Source organism: Eubalaena glacialis, chromosome 11 (assembly GCF_028564815.1).
Source record: "Eubalaena glacialis isolate mEubGla1 chromosome 11, mEubGla1.1.hap2.+ XY, whole genome shotgun sequence".
NCBI lineage: Eukaryota > Metazoa > Chordata > Mammalia > Artiodactyla > Balaenidae > Eubalaena > Eubalaena glacialis.
In genome coordinates, this window is record NC_083726.1 from 89,515,357 (window position 1) to 89,532,755 (window position 17,399).

The 17,399-nt window shown below is 39.0% G+C and overlaps 1 protein-coding gene across 2 annotated transcripts in view; it reads right to left on the minus strand.

Annotated features, from left to right (window-relative positions):
- Positions 1-17,399, minus strand: part of FGD4 (FYVE, RhoGEF and PH domain containing 4) — a 194,538-nt gene that overhangs the window by 63,587 nt on the left and 113,552 nt on the right. The window contains exon 2 of one of the 2 annotated variants that reach the window (XM_061204389.1): positions 1,344-1,496. In XM_061204389.1, coding sequence (XP_061060372.1) covers positions 1,344-1,496 — 153 coding nt within the window. Of the gene's footprint in view, positions 1-1,343; positions 1,497-17,399 lie in introns of those variants that run through there. The other variant, XM_061204390.1, reaches the window with a different exon arrangement.

Genomic DNA, 17,399 nt, shown 5'->3' on the forward strand with positions numbered 1-17,399 from the left:
ATAGGATTATTTGGCGTATGGCAGCTCAGGAAGGACACTGTTAGAATTTATCTCAATGAACTAAAAAAACAATGAAGTAATGCAATGCATCTTTCCAAAACAGTCTTTATAAATAATGAAATTCATGCTTTTGATCTGGGCAATTACATAAAATTGAATTGTATTTATTTCTTATATATTTTTTTACCTTATTTGAGGTCAGCTTAGGTCTAATGAGCAAGATGGAATTTTGTATTGTGCAAATAAAATGGCTTAAATCATGATCAGAAAAATTTCTATTTTCATATTCACAATGTTATAAGGAATATGGCCAAAGATTAAGGTTATAAACTCATGAATGAGCTAGTCATTTGAATCTCCAATTATCTGACCTTGTTTGATAGCCATATCTCATACAACTACCAATAGAGCTATCAGTGAGAACAAAAAGAAAAATATCCCATAACCTGGAAGACTCCATTTTACCCCCATTAAAGATCTCTTTCAGAAATTCTTAAAACATAAGAACAAGAAAGAGACCAAAGTAAATACAAAATAATCCAAATAGAAATTGATTTTTCCAAAGTATAGTGATTCTGAAAATGCCTAGTATTGTTTCTTGGCTGAATGTTCAGCATTTGATATAAATGAAAACATATTAGAAAGAAACTACACATTAAGCCACAGTGTAGCATAGTTTTGTGTTTGTTACACTTCAAAAGGCCTTGCTCTCAATCATCAAAATTATAATTCTGTGCTTCTTAAAGTTAATACAGAGTTTACTAGAAATTTATTTGTAAAAGAAAGTGGTCACTGAACAAAGCATTCAGAGATTTCCACCATTATGATTTTTAAATAGAGGGACTCTTTTAATTTCTGTGGATGACTTTACTAGGAAGCCTGAAAAGCCCCAGTTCCTTAATATTGCAAAATCACATTCTTGCTAAGTATATTAAAGCACTGTTGTAGAACAATCTGTTTCACAGACCCTCTGACATCTAGCAAGTCACGATGACTTTCCGACACACACGTTAATTTGTTACATATTTATTATGCAAACAGTAAGTTAGGCTCTTGTACTATGTCAAGCATAATGCATGAAGAGATCACATTTCCATTAAGGGGACATGTAAACAATTTATGCAACATGAAAAGAACCATAATAGAGAAATATATAAGATGTTTTAGGAGTAGAAACCCCGCCTGAGTAGGTTCACAGACTGACTTTTCTCCTGAAAAAATAAATGCACCCAGTTCCTCCCATTTAGAGCTTAAAACTCTTTCTTAGTGATCATCATTCTTCTGTGTTGTCTTCATCAATGAAGAAAGCATGCAACCTGATCAAAAAAACGCGATCAGCATACCTTGTGGCTTTGGACTTGCAGCTGAGTGTTTTGCTGGAGTTTTCCCATTTATTCCCTGAGCCTCTTCATCAGATACATTCTGATCAATCAGTGTGGTTGTGCTGCTTTTCAAGCAAGGCGAAACTATAGTGATCTTTGGACAGGTACTGCTGCCTGGGAGAGTTCAAAAAGAAAGGACAGGTAAATGCAGAGGTGGAGCATAGCTACGTCTCGGGACTTAATTTCTTCTGACCCCCTAAAAAAAAACAGTCACAGTTACAAGAGTATGCATTGAAATACTTCTCCCACGTGTGCTGGCCTTGACAAAGAGTTTTCCTGAGAAAGATCTCATTCCATGTGCTTGAGAAACCTTATAATACATGCTGACAGAGACTGCTGACTACTACACACACACACACACACTCTCTCTCTCCCCCCACCCCCCCCCCCCGCCCCTTTCCTTGCAGGGCCATGGAAAGGGCAGAATGCAGCTGCTATGATGCAGGTGAAGGAGAGGACCAGAGGGCCCCAGCACTAATCTGTTAAAAGCGTTCCTTTCCAGCATCCAGTCAGTCACCAGTCATTGAGTGGTTCAAAAGAACAAAGCAGGAAAGCACGAACATGACAGCTGACCTAAAGACTCTAGAAGAATGGCTTAATTAAAAATGAAGAAATCACACACACACACCATGCCCCTCTCTCACTAGCTTACTCAGACTCCAAATCAACGTATTATTAATACCCATGTTTTCAAAAAAAAAAAAAAAAGAATGACGAGAGTATGTAGATAATATTCATATTTAGTTACAACTCAAAAATCTTTGAAACACTGCAGTGCTTTAAAACACTGAAATACATCATGAGGCATAGATGGAGAACAGATCAATTCTTAGTTCAATTTCTGATATAAGAAGTTAAATACTGAATTTCAGAGACTTTTAAAGAAATCATAAGCCAGTGTTTTCTCTTTATACGCATGCTGAATTTTCCTTTCTTCTAGTTGACATGGTGATAGTAACAACAGATTAGACCCTGTTTAGGAGAAAATAAAATTTCTACCAGGAAATTCACTATCGTTAAATAAAAGTATGCCATTTAAGAAACTACCATTTGACTAAGGAACAGTTTCATTTTTACAGAATCCAAATATTTAAAATGAGAACTATTAGAGATAAAAGGCCTTAATAATTATTCAAAACAAGAAAAGCTAATAAAACCCAATCAACTTTTTATTGAGTAAAAAAATTCCCTTTTACTTCAATTGACTATTGGGTAATATTGATTAAAAACTACAATACCGCTTTATTTTCTGTGCTCCCCTTAAAATATATCTAGGTAAAACAAATTTTAGAAGATATTAATAGTTCCAAGTATTGTCTGAGAAGTTATTAGAGATCCAATGCTAAAACACATTAAATGAGTTTCATCAGACACCCTTCTACTAAAATGGGCTGCCAATTAAATAAAGCATTGTTTAGCCAAATAAAGGCCTTGAATGCAAGATTTAAGGAACATTTATTTGACAGCATATTAAAAATTATAAACAGAAGAAATAAAAGCTCAGTCTTTAAATGTGTGATCCTATCTACCTTCTTAGAAAAACCACATGAAGTAGGCAAAGCATATTCCTAAAATCCACAGTGTACCATCCAACCACTTAGCCTTTTAGGGGCATTAGGATGTTTGTTCCACAATGATCCCAAGAATGGCTTAGTATCTGAAAGGCCACCTGCTGGAGTCTAGTGAAGGATGGCCTTGGGGCAGAAACAGTGAAAAGCCACAGCCCAACTACAAATCAGAGGCAGAAACTGTAACTTGACAGTAAAATGAGACACTGTGAAAGCAAGAATGCAGCTTTAGAGATGATTTATAGCAACAGAACTATAAAAGGGGGCAGCTAAGGGGTAAATGAGAAAATGAATTAAATTGAATCTTTAAAAAATAGATCACCACTGTTACATATTAAAAGATGAAACTACTTTAATAATTAACCTATTTAGAAACAAAACATGTCTTGAATAAATAATAATTTTTAATTGAAAACTAGGCACTTAATTTCTGGATAGCAAGCTTGCAGGATCTGATGGGTTTACAAGATCATATTTATTAGAGAACATCTCAGATGAATGTGATGAAATGCCTGCAGTAGGAGATCAAGTACACATCTATTTTCTTTTGAATCCATTAAAGTCATGATTACAAATCTTTTGCCAGTGATAATAAATCCACAGCCAGAAACTTCATTTCAGATCATTATTTAAAACCCATCTCCAAACTTCAGCCATTATCACAAGGTATGAAAATATGGTGAAAGACACAGAAAACACATTCTTAAAAGGCTGTTAAAAAAAAAAAAGCAAAGACAAATATGCAACAGAGACCATGCAAAGCCCAAAATCTTTACTATTATTTACTACCTGGTCCTTTACAGGAAAAGTTTGCTGACCATGGTCTAGGTCAAACACATAATGGTAAAGGAAGTTTGACTAAAATTAGGCAGCACCATTTCATTAAATCATCTTCTAACATCCTGGATATTAGCAACACAGAGGAATACTTCTTTTTGCTTGTTTATGACTGACTCAGCCTATTCACATTTGTAGACAGTCCTTATTTGGGTACCAGTTGCATAACAGGGACTTGAAACCAAAATTGTAACCAGATGGTCTACCTATTCAAGAAATTTTATATTATAGAGGCTTTCAGATCCCAAATTACCAAAAACCAGTATGAGTGATTAAACAGGTATCTCTGGGCACAGATACAACCAGTTACATTATGTTAGCATAGGGAGAAGGGTCCTATTTACTGTCTCTTCTTGAGGATTGGTAATCTATTTAGGTACTGGTCCTAACCATTTTGCATTCCTCTGTCTTATGCTTGCTGGGTCATATCTCCTGTAAGAACTGTCTAGACAGATGTAACTGCAGGGTATCCTCAGATATTCTCAGTTAATCCAGCCTCATCTTTGACTGCATAAACCTCCCTGTTCCAACTGGAGAGGTTCCCACTATGGCTTAACTTTCATTTATGTGTCTTTTGCATAGTACTTGTGAGTGGCAGATAATCTCTCTGACTGGTTAGGGTAATTTTGTCTCCTATTTGCAAAATTTTGTGTTGGGTTGTTACGTTTTGCCAACTTATTCTTGAATGGCTCTTTCACAAATTAAGGTTGGATTTACTCCAAAGCGAAGTCCGTTCACTTCTTGATTCTTCAGGCCTGATCTCTTGTCATGGTATCCATGACCTCAGATCATATCTTTATGGTCATGTCTATAGTGCCTCACCCAACCATAACATCTCTCCCAACTGCACCAAGTCTCTAGCCCAGAAGATCTCCATGGACTCCACCCCTCAGGACAAGAGAATCTCTTGATTTAAGAGCACAGAGTAGTTTTCTAAGGGAAACAATCTTGCTAGGTGTATATTGTCCAGAAGGAAAGAGATACTTAAAAAAAAAAAACAACCAATATTTTGAAATAATCTTAGATTTACAGAAGAGTTGTACCCAGGCTCTTAGGTTAGCATCTTATGTAACTACAGTATGTTATCAAAACTAAAAATTTAATATTGGTACAATACTAGGCCACAGATTTCATTCAGATTTCACCATTTTTTTCACTAACATTCTTTTTCTGTCACAGGATCCAAACCAAGATATCATGTTGCATTTAGCTCTCCAATCCGTGAGAGTTACTCAGTCTTTGCTCATCTTTCATGACCTTGGCAGCTTTGAAGGGTCCTGGTAGGTATTTTGTAGAATGTCCCTCAAACTGGGTTTCTCTGATGTTTTCTCATGATTAGACTGGGTTTACAGGTTTGGGGGAAGAACATCACAGAGGTGATGTACCCATCTCACTGCATTACATCACTGCATGATATCAACATGATTATCATGTGGTGTTAACCTTGGTCACTGAGTAAGGTGGTGTCTGACAAGTTTCTCCGCTGGAAAATATTCTATTTATAAGACATTTTTCAACAGTCTTCTCCTATCATCCCTTCAAAGACTCCCCATCTGTCCCACAGATTCGGGATATGGGTCATATCTCCCATGTGCTATTTAAAATGCCTAGATTAAGAGATCAATTGCACTTTTAAAAAAAGCAATTAAAATTATAAAACTCATTTGTCAATGAGGAACAAACTGAGCAAGGAAATTTATTTCAGAAAACGACTTCAGTTTCCCAAACTTCAAGAACTCAGTAATAAAATCCATACCCACGTCCACCCCACCCTGCCAAATAATAAGCAAACCACAAAGGATCTTAAGAAGAAAATATGATGGACAGTTTAAGAAATTTCCTTGGACCTAGAAAATCTAATTCTAGGAATCTAATCTACAGAAATAATCTTGTGTGTATAAAAGTATATGCATATGGACAGTCAATGCAACATATGCAGCTGTGAAAAACAGAAAAACAAAAATAAGACTGGGAAGATCTCCAAGATATTATTAAATAAAAGACAAAAAACTAGAAAAATATGTACAGTATGATTCCACTTTAAAAAAAGAAATAAGATACATACATACGTGTATAACTGTACTGAAATGAATGTAAGGTAACATGGCAAGGGGACAGGGGTAGGGTGAGAGAATGAATGAGAACTTTTATGTTTTGCTGTCTATACAGCAATATCATTTAGATCTTTTATAATGAAAATGTACTTATTAATTACTTATACAAAAAAGAGAAAAATCTATGAAAGTCGCCAAGTGTATGTGCTACAAATTATTTTTAAAAGTACATCCTTTACATGTGTACACCTATGTTCATAACATCATTATTCATAATAGCTAAGATGTGGAAGCAACCCAAGTATCTGTTGACGGATGAATGGATAAACACAAATATGGCATATACATACAATGGAATATTATTCAGCCTTAAAAAGGAAGGAAATTCTGATACATGCTATAACATGGATGGCCTTGAGGCCATTGTGCTAAGTGAAATAAGCCAGTTGAAAAACACAAATACCTTATGATTCCATTTAAATGAGGTACATAGAGTAGTCAAAATTGGAGACAGAAAGTAGAATAGTGGTTGCCAGGGACTGGAGGAATAGGAGAATGAAGTTATTGTTTTATAAAAGTTAAGTTTTACAAGATCAAAAGAGTTCTGTGGATGGATGATTGTCACAGTAGCACAACAATGTGACTGTACTTAATGCCAATGAACTGTACGCTTAAAATAGTTAAGATGGTAAACTTTATATTATGCATTTTTAACATAAAAATTTTAATTAAAAAAGCATATCCCTTGCTTAATAAAAAAAAAAAAAGTAAAGAAATACTAATGTATTCAATTGCCTACTTAGCATCTCTACTAGTATGTCTAAGAACTAACTCACACCCAAATCTGACTCCCTTGTCTCCCAACTCTCACTCAAAATTAACTGCCTTTACCATCCTCTCCATCTCAGTTAATGGCAACCTCATCTGTGCTTAGGACAAAAAGCTTGGAAGTGTCCTAAAGTCCTCCCCTTTTCTCTCAGACTCTACATCCTATCCATCAGGAAATTCTGTTGACTCTACCGTCTACCACTACCACCTGCTCAGCTACTATTCTGGCCTAAATTACCACAATCTTTGACTGGATTACAGCAAGGCCTTCCACCTGGTCTCCCTGCGCATACCCTTGTCCTCTGTGTTTTCAAACAGGTCACAGAGATCCCTTTTAAAACCCAAGTCAGATCACGTCCCTCCTGTGCTTAAAATTCTTCCACGGCTCCACATTTCACTCACAGTTAAACAACTCAACTCTTTACAGTGGCTGACAGGCTCTACATGATCTGACCTTAGTCCCCTTGCCACTGACCTCATTGCCTAGTACTGCCCCCTTGCTCACTCCATGCTAGTCATACTGGTTCCCTGCTATTCCTCCAACAGGCCAAGCATGCTTTACAGCCTTTGGTCTAGCTAGTTTTCTGCTGGAATGCTCTTCCCCCAGATAACTGCTTTCTCCTCACATCTTGGCTCAAATTGCATCTTGTCAACATGGGCTACCCTGACCACTCCTTCTAGTATTACTGTTACTCACAGGGTTTCCCCACCACCACCACCCCATAGCCCTTATCTCCTTCTAAAAGACTACGTTATTTATTTTTTTAATTGTCTGTCTCCCCTGGTTAGAATGTAAGCCCTGTGAACATCTCAGGAACACCACCTGCCACATAAGTAGATGCTCAGTAAATAATTGTTGAAGAAATGAATTCTAGATACTTCAGGAAAGTTTCTCTTCACCTGCTTACATTCTCATTTTCTATTTCATGAGAGGTGTTTTCTAAATTCCAACAATAAAGGAGACATGTAGCTGTTTGAGAGCTTTATACAAAATTTCAAACATTTCCATTCTTAGGTAAATTTTTAAACATTCCAGGTTATTTATACACAAATTCTAAATATCTAGGGGGGAAAAAAAAAAGAACAAAAAACTTCACCCAAGTAATCTTCCTCAGAACCCAGCAGATTTCTAAACATCTGGAATTGTAGAACTATCCAGATGTTTGTCTTGATAAAAAAAAGTAGCAGCCAAAAATCCCAGCAACCAACTGAAATATTTTTATTTATTATAATCTGTAATTTTATTTACATTTATTAGAGTCACTAACTAAAATGCACTATGGGGCTTCCCTGGTGGCGCAGTGGTTGAGAATCTGCCTACCAATGCAGGGGACATGGGTTCGAGCCCTGGTCTGGGAAGATCCCACATGCCACGGAGCAACTGGGCCCATGAGCCACAATTACTGAGCCTGCGTGTCTGGAGCCTGTGCTCCGCAACAAGAGAGGCTGCGAGAGCGAGAGGCCCGCGCACCGCGATGAAGAGTGGCCCCCGCTTGCCACAACTAGAGAAAGCCCTCGCACAGAAACGAAGACCCAACACAGCCATAAATAAATAATAAATAAATAAATTAATTAATTAATTAATTAAATTAAAAAAAAATCAAGTAAAATGCACTATGGCTGCCAATGTTTCAGACTCAGCATCTGATGCTACCTAAAATTACAGAATAGTACAGAGTTATACTGTCAGGAAAAGCAGATTGCTTCAGGTCTTTGAAGTTCAAAAGTAATATGAACTCAAAATAAGCCTTGAAGGTAGGTAACTGTAGATATTCATATTTTTAAAGGTCCCACTGCTGTATGATACAAATAAAATATGTAAAAAGGCAGCTGTTACTATTGTATCTAAGGTATATGCAACAACATATGTAATGAGATAAGATAAATGCAGCCTCTAAAAACACAAAAATCATTTGTTTTTAAACTAGAAATATTTTATTTTCCTGAAACACGCTCCATAATTTTATTGAAATTTTTGCTACTCAAAAGTAGTGAAAAGGATAGTAAAATTTCTAAAGAATGCTATTGTAACTAAAGAATGCTATTGTGACTGATCCTTTCAACGGTAAAATCTGTTAGATGAACTGAAACACATCTCACTAAGATTGTCAAAATTCCAGTTTTGAGTAGGAGCTCACAGATGAGGCCCACAGCCATAGTATCTGTTATGTATTAATATATGTATGTATAGCAGACTGTGTATATCACTACAATTCAACCATGGGTTCTAGGGGTCTGAATCCCTGCTCCCCACTTTCAGAGTGACCATTCATTAGATGCCATGAATCCCCGCACAGAAAGTGTTGAAAGTGCACATTCCCCGATGCCTTCTGGGTTGGTGCTGGGCCTGGTTGGTCAGTGTGTTTTGCTGTGCCTTGGCATGGTGTTATTTTAGGTAGAGACCAAACTTCCTCTGCATGCCCCTGCGTGGGGAAGGGAGCTGGTGGCAGCTCTTCCACCCCCAACCGAACACCAATGGAGGTTCCCCTTTTGGCTATAGTTATTAACTAAGAATGTTGGTCAAGATTACAGAAAATTTCTTGCCATTTAAAGCACAAAAAGTTACTCTTTGCCTGCAGCCATGACCAGAGGGGAAGGTGGGAGTAAAGAGAAACCACAATCAATTACATGCTGCTCCTTCTGCCGGCTTGCAAAGGGCGGTTCTAGTTGACACCATCTGAGTTGGAGGAGGTTCACAGCCTGCTGTGCTTTACCCGATAAACTGATGCCAATTTATAATAACACCCATTTCTTGGTTCCTTCTTTTTTATAACCAAGTGGAAGAAACTGGGCCCTAGATTTATCAAAAGAACCTGCATTACTGCTATACTGACAATGAGAAATATCCCTGAGAAGCTGCCCATCCATGTAATCAAGTAAGTGCTGTTTTGAAGTCGTCACACTTTTTGCCAGAGCCTAAGGTTCATAACAGTTTTAAGTTTTGAAATCTATGAACATACATACTATAAAAGATCTCTAAGTATATTAATGTGCATATGGGCCTGCTAACTGGTGTTAGATTTCCCCAATATGATCATCTGTATCAAAAAGTCAGCTCAGGGACTTCCCTGGTGGTGCAGTGGTTAAGAATCCACTTGCCAATGCAGGGGACATGGGTTCAATCCCTGGTCCAGGAGGATCCCACATGCCATGGAGCAACTAAGCCCACGTGCCACAACTACTGAGCCTGCACTCTAGAGCCCGTGAGCCACAACTACTGAAAGCCTGCGTGCCTAGAGCCTGTGCTCTGCAACAAGAGGAGCCACGGCAGTGAGAAGCCCATGCACCGCGATGAAGAGTAGCCCCCGTTCGCCACAACTAGAGAAAGCCCACACACAGCAACGAAGACCCAACGCAGCCAAATAAATAAATAAATGAATGAATGAATGAATGAATAAATAAATAAATGTGGGGGGAGGGGAGTCAGTTCAGATGCTGCGCATATGCACACCTAGGCAGCTTTCCTTGATCCCCAGAAGCGTAACACTTGGCTGTTTCTGGGCCAGTTGTACTAGTAATTGTATATACTAAATATATCCTTAGGGCAATATAAACATTCTTCAGGGCATGTCGGTCATATAACTCTAATTTGCCTAAGTTCAAATCCTGGCTTTACCGTTTAATAGCTGATTGACTTATTTCAATTTCCTGATCTGTAAATGAGAATTCATAGGATTCATAACAGTACCCCTCTCATAAGGTTGTTGTGAGGATTATGATTTAATTAATTCTAGTGAAAGTACTAGAGCAGTAGCTGGCACACGGTAATTGCTATATAACTACTTGCTATTACTGTTACAACTTGTATAATATGCAATGCTGTATAATGCCCAATGCTGTATAATGCCAGGGTAGTGGATCAGGGGACCAGATCTTTACTCTCTCCTCCCTCCAGCCTCTTAAGGTCCTTACCTTTTGCCTCCTATGCCCGCCCTATCTGCTTATATTTGCCCTTACCACTGCCTAAATTATGATTTACTACCACCCAGCACTTGCTCATGCTGGTTTACTTTCTTAGCAGCTGCCATTTGCTTCAGTGCCTCTGCTACTATCAGGGATTCCCAATAGGCCATTTTGGATAAATTCCGGCCAATTAATGACTCTTCTGCAAATTAATACAATAATGAATTATTTACAAATATGTGGCCTGGTACATTAAACATGGTAACAGTATTAGTAATGACAGTGTGATGTCTGACTTTTTTTTTTGGCCGCCCTGCGCGGCTTGTGGGATCTTAGTTTCCCGACCAGGGATTGAACCCGAGTCCTCAGCAGTGAAAGCGCAGGGTCCTAACCACTGGACTGCCAGGGAATTCCCTGATGCCTGACATTTGACGGGGAGTAGAATTTACTACAGACCATTTTAATCCCAAACAATTTAATAATTATTCTTCACCTTTTACCATGATTGTAAATATGTGTCCTGGATTCCATAACTTTTTTCATTTTTCCTCCATTTGACATTTCTTCATTTGATATGAGGCACAATTGCTGGTTTTTAAACAATGAATCATTTTCTGAAAAGCACATTTAAGTGCTCATGACCACTTAAACTCAGTATTTAATAGCTCTCATTTTTATGCTTCCAAAGTACAAACTGTTTTTGTAAGCCCTGAGAATATCCAATGATCAACTGCAAAATGAGTAAGAAAACCTATCAAGTGTCTACTTTATTCTATTCTTTCTTTTTTTCTTTTTGTCCCTCCTTACATGTACTGAGTGATAACTCCCTAATTAAAAGTGCCAGGTACTCTGCTAATTACTAGGGACAGGAGGACAAATAAGACATAATTCTTACCCTCAGGTAATTCCTAAAGAGATATGCACAATTCCATAGGCGTCAGTCCCCCTGCCCCCAACCCCTTGCTAACTGCAACGAGGAAGCAACTGCACCATTCACCCTATCAGCAATGACAGAGGGTGAAGAGGAGAGGAATGGATCTGAGGCTCACTGAGGAAAGAATCAGTAAGGGACTGGCTTAAGAAGGGAGGAACAAAGAGGAGGAAAGGATAACACTTACTTAGGCTCCTGACTAACGTGACAGGGAAACAGTGCCTTTCACTTTAAGAATGCAAGAAGATGGGGCTTCCCTGATGGCACAGTGGTTAAGAATCCACCTGCCAATACAGGGGACACGGGTTCCAGCCCTGGTCTGGGAAGATCCCACACACCTCGGAGCAACTAAGCCCGCGCAGCAACGAAAACCCAATGCAGCCAAAAAAAAAAAAAAAAAAAAAAAAGAATGCAAGAAGAATAGAGTTTTGAGTTTTGTGTGAGATATTTTAGGAGCCTGTGAGACTGTTCACGATGAACAGTCTGCCCTGATGTTCATTAGGTTTGGCCAATCTTAAAGCTCCACCTGCCTCATTTTCCAATCTCATTGTTAAAGTTTTTGGATATATTCCCTTTGATATTTTCTTTAAAATATCATTTCATTGACTATTAAGGGAAGGGGGAAAAGGCCTATTTGCCCCATGCAGGGCCAGCTGTAAGAGACTCTGACCCATTTTGTTGTTGTTTTTGGTTTCAGTAATTATGGGTTAAATCACTTGTCTTTCCTTCTATAAGAAGGACTGATTTCCTTAATTTTATTAATAACAGTAACAAATATCAGTTTCCCTGGAGGGAGGGAAAAGGCACTTATTGAGAGCACGGACAGGTTTCTGTGTGTTTGTGGGTTCCTTCAGGACTCCACAGGGCTAAGAGCAGTCCATTAAAGAGCCCAGGTGAAAAGTCACAGCAGTCTTCACAGCAGGTGTCACAAGTGCTAGGACAACTTTCCCCAAAGTGTGTTCTGTGAACAGGATTTCTCAATTCCCCTCTCTACCACCCCACCACAACCAACCAACCAACCATGATTCTATATGAAATATTTGTGACCTGCCAAATTTGACAGTTTTATCTTGTAGACTCATGATGCCAGTGGGCATACTAGAGACCAATGAAGAGCGCTACAGTAAAAAACAAAAACAAAAACCTATTTAACTTTGAACCCAGTATACATCCATGAAACCTTTCCATCATTTATTACAAGTTAACATCCCATGGAGCTTGGAACACATTCTGGGACAAGTTGCCCCAGGGATTCCTCCCGTTCTAACAACTGTTGCTTGGGCTACTTCCCATACTTTCCCATCTCTACTGCTCCTGACTTCCTGATAATCATCTTGGCTGCCCTCATGACTGTGACTCTCAAATTATGAACTGAAACTCCAACCCAGCCTTGGCTTTTTAGACATGACCTTGCTGTCCCCAGCTTCAATGCTGCCCAATCCCACAATGTGCTGACCACAAAAGCAGCATTAGGGGCAGACCCAGGATGCTTGAGTCCTGCACATGGAGTCTAAAACTGAAGTAGTCCTCAGCTTAAAAACTCAGATGAAATTACATTCTGTAATCCTGCCAGTCTACTTCCTCTCCATCCTCTCCACCTCCCTCTTCCTCTCACATGCATAATCCCACAGCCTAGCAGACAAACGCATATAACTTAGTAAACACAAAAAAATCTCCAAAGGGACTTTTTTTTTCTTAAAGTGGTTATAAAACAGGATGTAAAGTATTATAATAATTAACAATGCAGAGAACAGTAATATGTAGAATAATGCAGGCAGTTTTATTTCATTGAGACAAGTATCGTAAGACCTCTGAATATAAAAGCACATCACTGGGGCTTCCCTGGTGGCTCAGGGGTTGGGAGTCCGCCTGCCAATGCAGGGGACACGGGTTCAAGCCCTGGTCCAGGAGGATCCCACATGCCGCGGAGCAGCTAGGCCCGTGCGCCAAAACTACTGAGCCTGCGCTCTGGAGCCCGCGCTCCACAACTACTGAGCCCGCGTACTGAAATACTGAAGCCTGCGTGCCTAGAGCCTGTGCTCCACAACAGGAGAGGCCACCGCAATGAAAGGTCCGTGCACCACAACGAAGAGTGGCCCCCACTCGCCGCAACTAGAGAAAGCCCACGGGCAGCAACAAAGACCCAACTCAGTCAAAAATAAATAAATAAATAAATTTATTAAAAAAAAAAAAAAGGACATCACTGGCCTTTAATTTGGAGAGTGGCAAGCAAATACAACTGTTCCTTTGTTCTGTGACCTCCCTGTGGGTTTAAACCCCAAGACCAGGCAAAACACTTCATTTCATAAGAAGCTTGACTTCTTCCTGAAGACTTATAACCCACATACAACAGGGTACTAGGACAGACTGTGCTCCCTGAAAAAAACAATTTTTCAAAATAGCCTTTTCTTAACTGATTTGTTTTCTAGACATCAAGAGGAGTTTGTATAAATGCAGTGCAATGCATAGCTTCAGACAGGGATGCACTGATGCTAAGATGTCCTTCAGTAACACACACACACAAATATCTATCCTGAATGTCACAAAAAAATTAACCATCATAACTTGGGATTTCATAGTGCTTTAAAACATACACAATATACAACCAATATGCTTGCAAATGCTAGTACTGTTCTTACTACTAGTAGTAATAATGGTAGTAATAAAATCGAACGATATTGTTTATTCTGAGCCAAGTATGAGGTACGTGAAGTACTTTATATGCATTATTTCATTTGTTCCTCTCAAGAATCCTATGATAGGGTAAAGTAAGGTAGGCATTTTAATGTCCATTATAAAGATGAGTCAACTGAGGTGGTGTTAAGTGACTAGGCTGGTGTTAGATGTCATATCTACATATAGTTTGTAAGTACCTTCGGGGCTGGGACCCTAGCTCATAATCCTTTGGCTTTCACTCGGCAGGTAACAAAGTGATTACATCTCTGTTATAGTATAGCTATCTGCCATGACTCTGTGTCTCTATTTCAGCAAATACTATGCAGCCAGGAGCTTCCAAATATTGAAGACATTAAAAAAAAATCATACGAGATTAAGAAAGAAGTGTGAGATAAGAATGGGACTCTTGGGCTTCCCTGGTGGCGCAGTGGTTAAGAATCCGCCTGCCAATGCAGGGGACACGGGTTCGAGCCCTGGTCCGGGAAGATCCCACATGCCGTGGAGCAACTAAGCCAGGGAGCCACAACTACTGAGCCTGCGCTCTAGAGCCTGAAAGCCACAACTACTGAAGCCCACGCACCTAGAGCCCGCGCTCCGCAACAAGAGAAGCCACCGCAATGAGAAGCCCGCGCACCGCAACGAAGAGTAGCCCCCGCTCACCGCTACTAGAGAAAGCCCGCGCACAGCAACAAAGACCCAACGCAGCCAAAAATAAATAAATAAAATAAATAAATTAAAAAAAAAAAAAAAAAAGAATGGGACTCTTATCTGGAGTCACTAAACAGCGTCCCAGATTTCCTCGCCTCTTCCCAGCTTTGAACCCCCTCCTCACTTGCTCTTCAGTTCTTCCAATTTCTGATCTCTTTGCTCTAGGATAAGTCTCCATTACAGACTCTTAGACATTCCCTCTGGAAACCAATGGGCAGAGTCCCTTAGGTTCACTCCATGCTAGTCTAGTCCTACTTAGCTCTTGGCTACATGGCTGTCACTTCTGCTAGACCTGACCCGGACCTCTTCAAGGAGAGGTCAGAAAGACCCCATGAGGCACTTTCACATGTCATACCATGTTTCACCTTCAGCATCCATAAAAGGTACGTAGGACAGATATCTGCATATTATAGTTGAAGAAAGAAAGGTTGGTAAATCCAAGAGTCACACCAGGTTTTTGATTCCAAGGTCAGTGCTCTTTCCACTACAACTGATGGCCCTGTTGTCAGGCTTGTTTGTATTTTGCACTGGAAATGAGCTCATGATCTGGGGCTGTATTTCCAGTATTTCTGGGGCTGTGAGGACTCATCAGTATTTGCTCTGCTTGGCCAAAGACTCCACTCACCACATACACTATAGTGATCTTAAATCCAAATGAGTTGAATTTTTTTGAGAAGCTAAACATATTCTTTAAATTGTTAATGACCCCCTAGTGGTCACAAAACCAAGTTTAAGAAATATTTTGAGTTTTTAAATAAAGTCTTAGAATCTACTCTAAGAAATTAGAATAATAAATGTCCTCAGGGAATCAGGTCTCTATTCCTTTCAAAAATTCTACTAAACCCAGCAATTACAATCTGCCACAGACCTCAAAGAACTAAAGTGCATTTCTTCTTCATAGCTGGAATATGTGTCAACTTTTCTCCTACCCGAAGACTGGTTATAAAGGTAGGCTGGAGATAAAAGAAAAAAAGTTAAGAGTTGCATGTATGCATTAATTCAGTAAGCATTTATTTAGCACCTTGCTATATTGTACAATATGGGGAATATAGCCAATATCTTATAACTATAAATGGAGTATAATCTTTAAAAACTGCGAATCACTATATTGTACACCTATAACTTATATAATATTGTACTTCAACTATACTGCAATTAAATTGAAGGAAATGAAGAAAAATATTTAGCACCTTGCAAGAATCAGTTAACAGAATCAGTGCCAGGGACTATATAGGATCAGTAAGATCTTCAACCTGCTTTCAAGTAGGAAGATTAAAATGCCCTTCAATCAGGGAACTGCAAACTACAGCCTGTGAGTCCCTCAGAGATCTACAATCCACAGTTCACAGGCCAAATCTGGTCCACCACTTATTTTTGTTAATGAAGTTTTATTGGAATACAACCACATTCGTTCTTGTACATACTGCATATGATGTTTTTCGCTAGGTTGGCAGTTAAGTAGTTACAACAGAAATCATATGGCCCACAAAGCCTAAAATATTTATCATCTGGCCCTTTACAGAAAAGGTTTGGAGACCCTGACCTAAATAATCAAGGCAACAAACCATGGATTAGTACTATAAATGATACAATGTTATCACACTATTATTATAGCACTATGTTATAATACATTTGTACTTTAATTTCCCAGAATCAATCTTGGTTCTGTCCCCAGCTAGCAATGTGACCTTGGGCAAGGAAAACCCTCTAGGTTTCAGGGAACTCACTGGCAGCATCATGGCACAATTGATCTAGCACACTTGGGGTTACAGATGACTCTGGGATGTATTTGGTAAATTAACAGTGTTATAGGGTATAATCTTTAGTTTCCTATTGGTCTAAATCCCACATGCCTAGCATCCTAGTCATTCTTTTGCCTTCCAAACATTTTTCACAAGAATTATCTTCCCCAGCTATCTATTGCATGTGCACAAATAAGCCAACAGGTCATGCTTCTTGGTCAGTGCTGCTCAACCATGAATCACCTGTGGAGCTTTAAAAAAGAAAACTATAATACCTGGGCTGAAACCCAAGCCAATGAAATCACTATCTCTAGGGGGTGGGACCCAGGTATCAGTGTGTTTTAAAGCTTCCCAGGTGATTCCAATGTGCAGTTGAGATTGAGAACCACCATTCCTGGTATCCTGGTAACAGGCTTGGATCAAATTAGTATTTTCAGTGGAAGCTATATAAAATAGATTTCATAATTTTAAGCTGTTAAACTAAAGTTCCACCAAATTTATATCATAAAATGGGGATCCCATGAAGACTCTGAAATTTTAATAGAAATGATTTAGGCTCGCAGCATCAATTGACTCCTGTTTAAGTCATAGCCAATAATTATATGCTGAGCGTGAGGCCCTCTTCAACATCTGGTTGATAAAGATTATCTGATTTTACAATCTACTACTGAAAAAAAAATAGACATCCCCTGGTTTATATGAAAAGCTACTAATTAGGAACCTTGAGAATTCAAAAGACAGATTATTTCTGGCCGATGGAGAGTATGGTC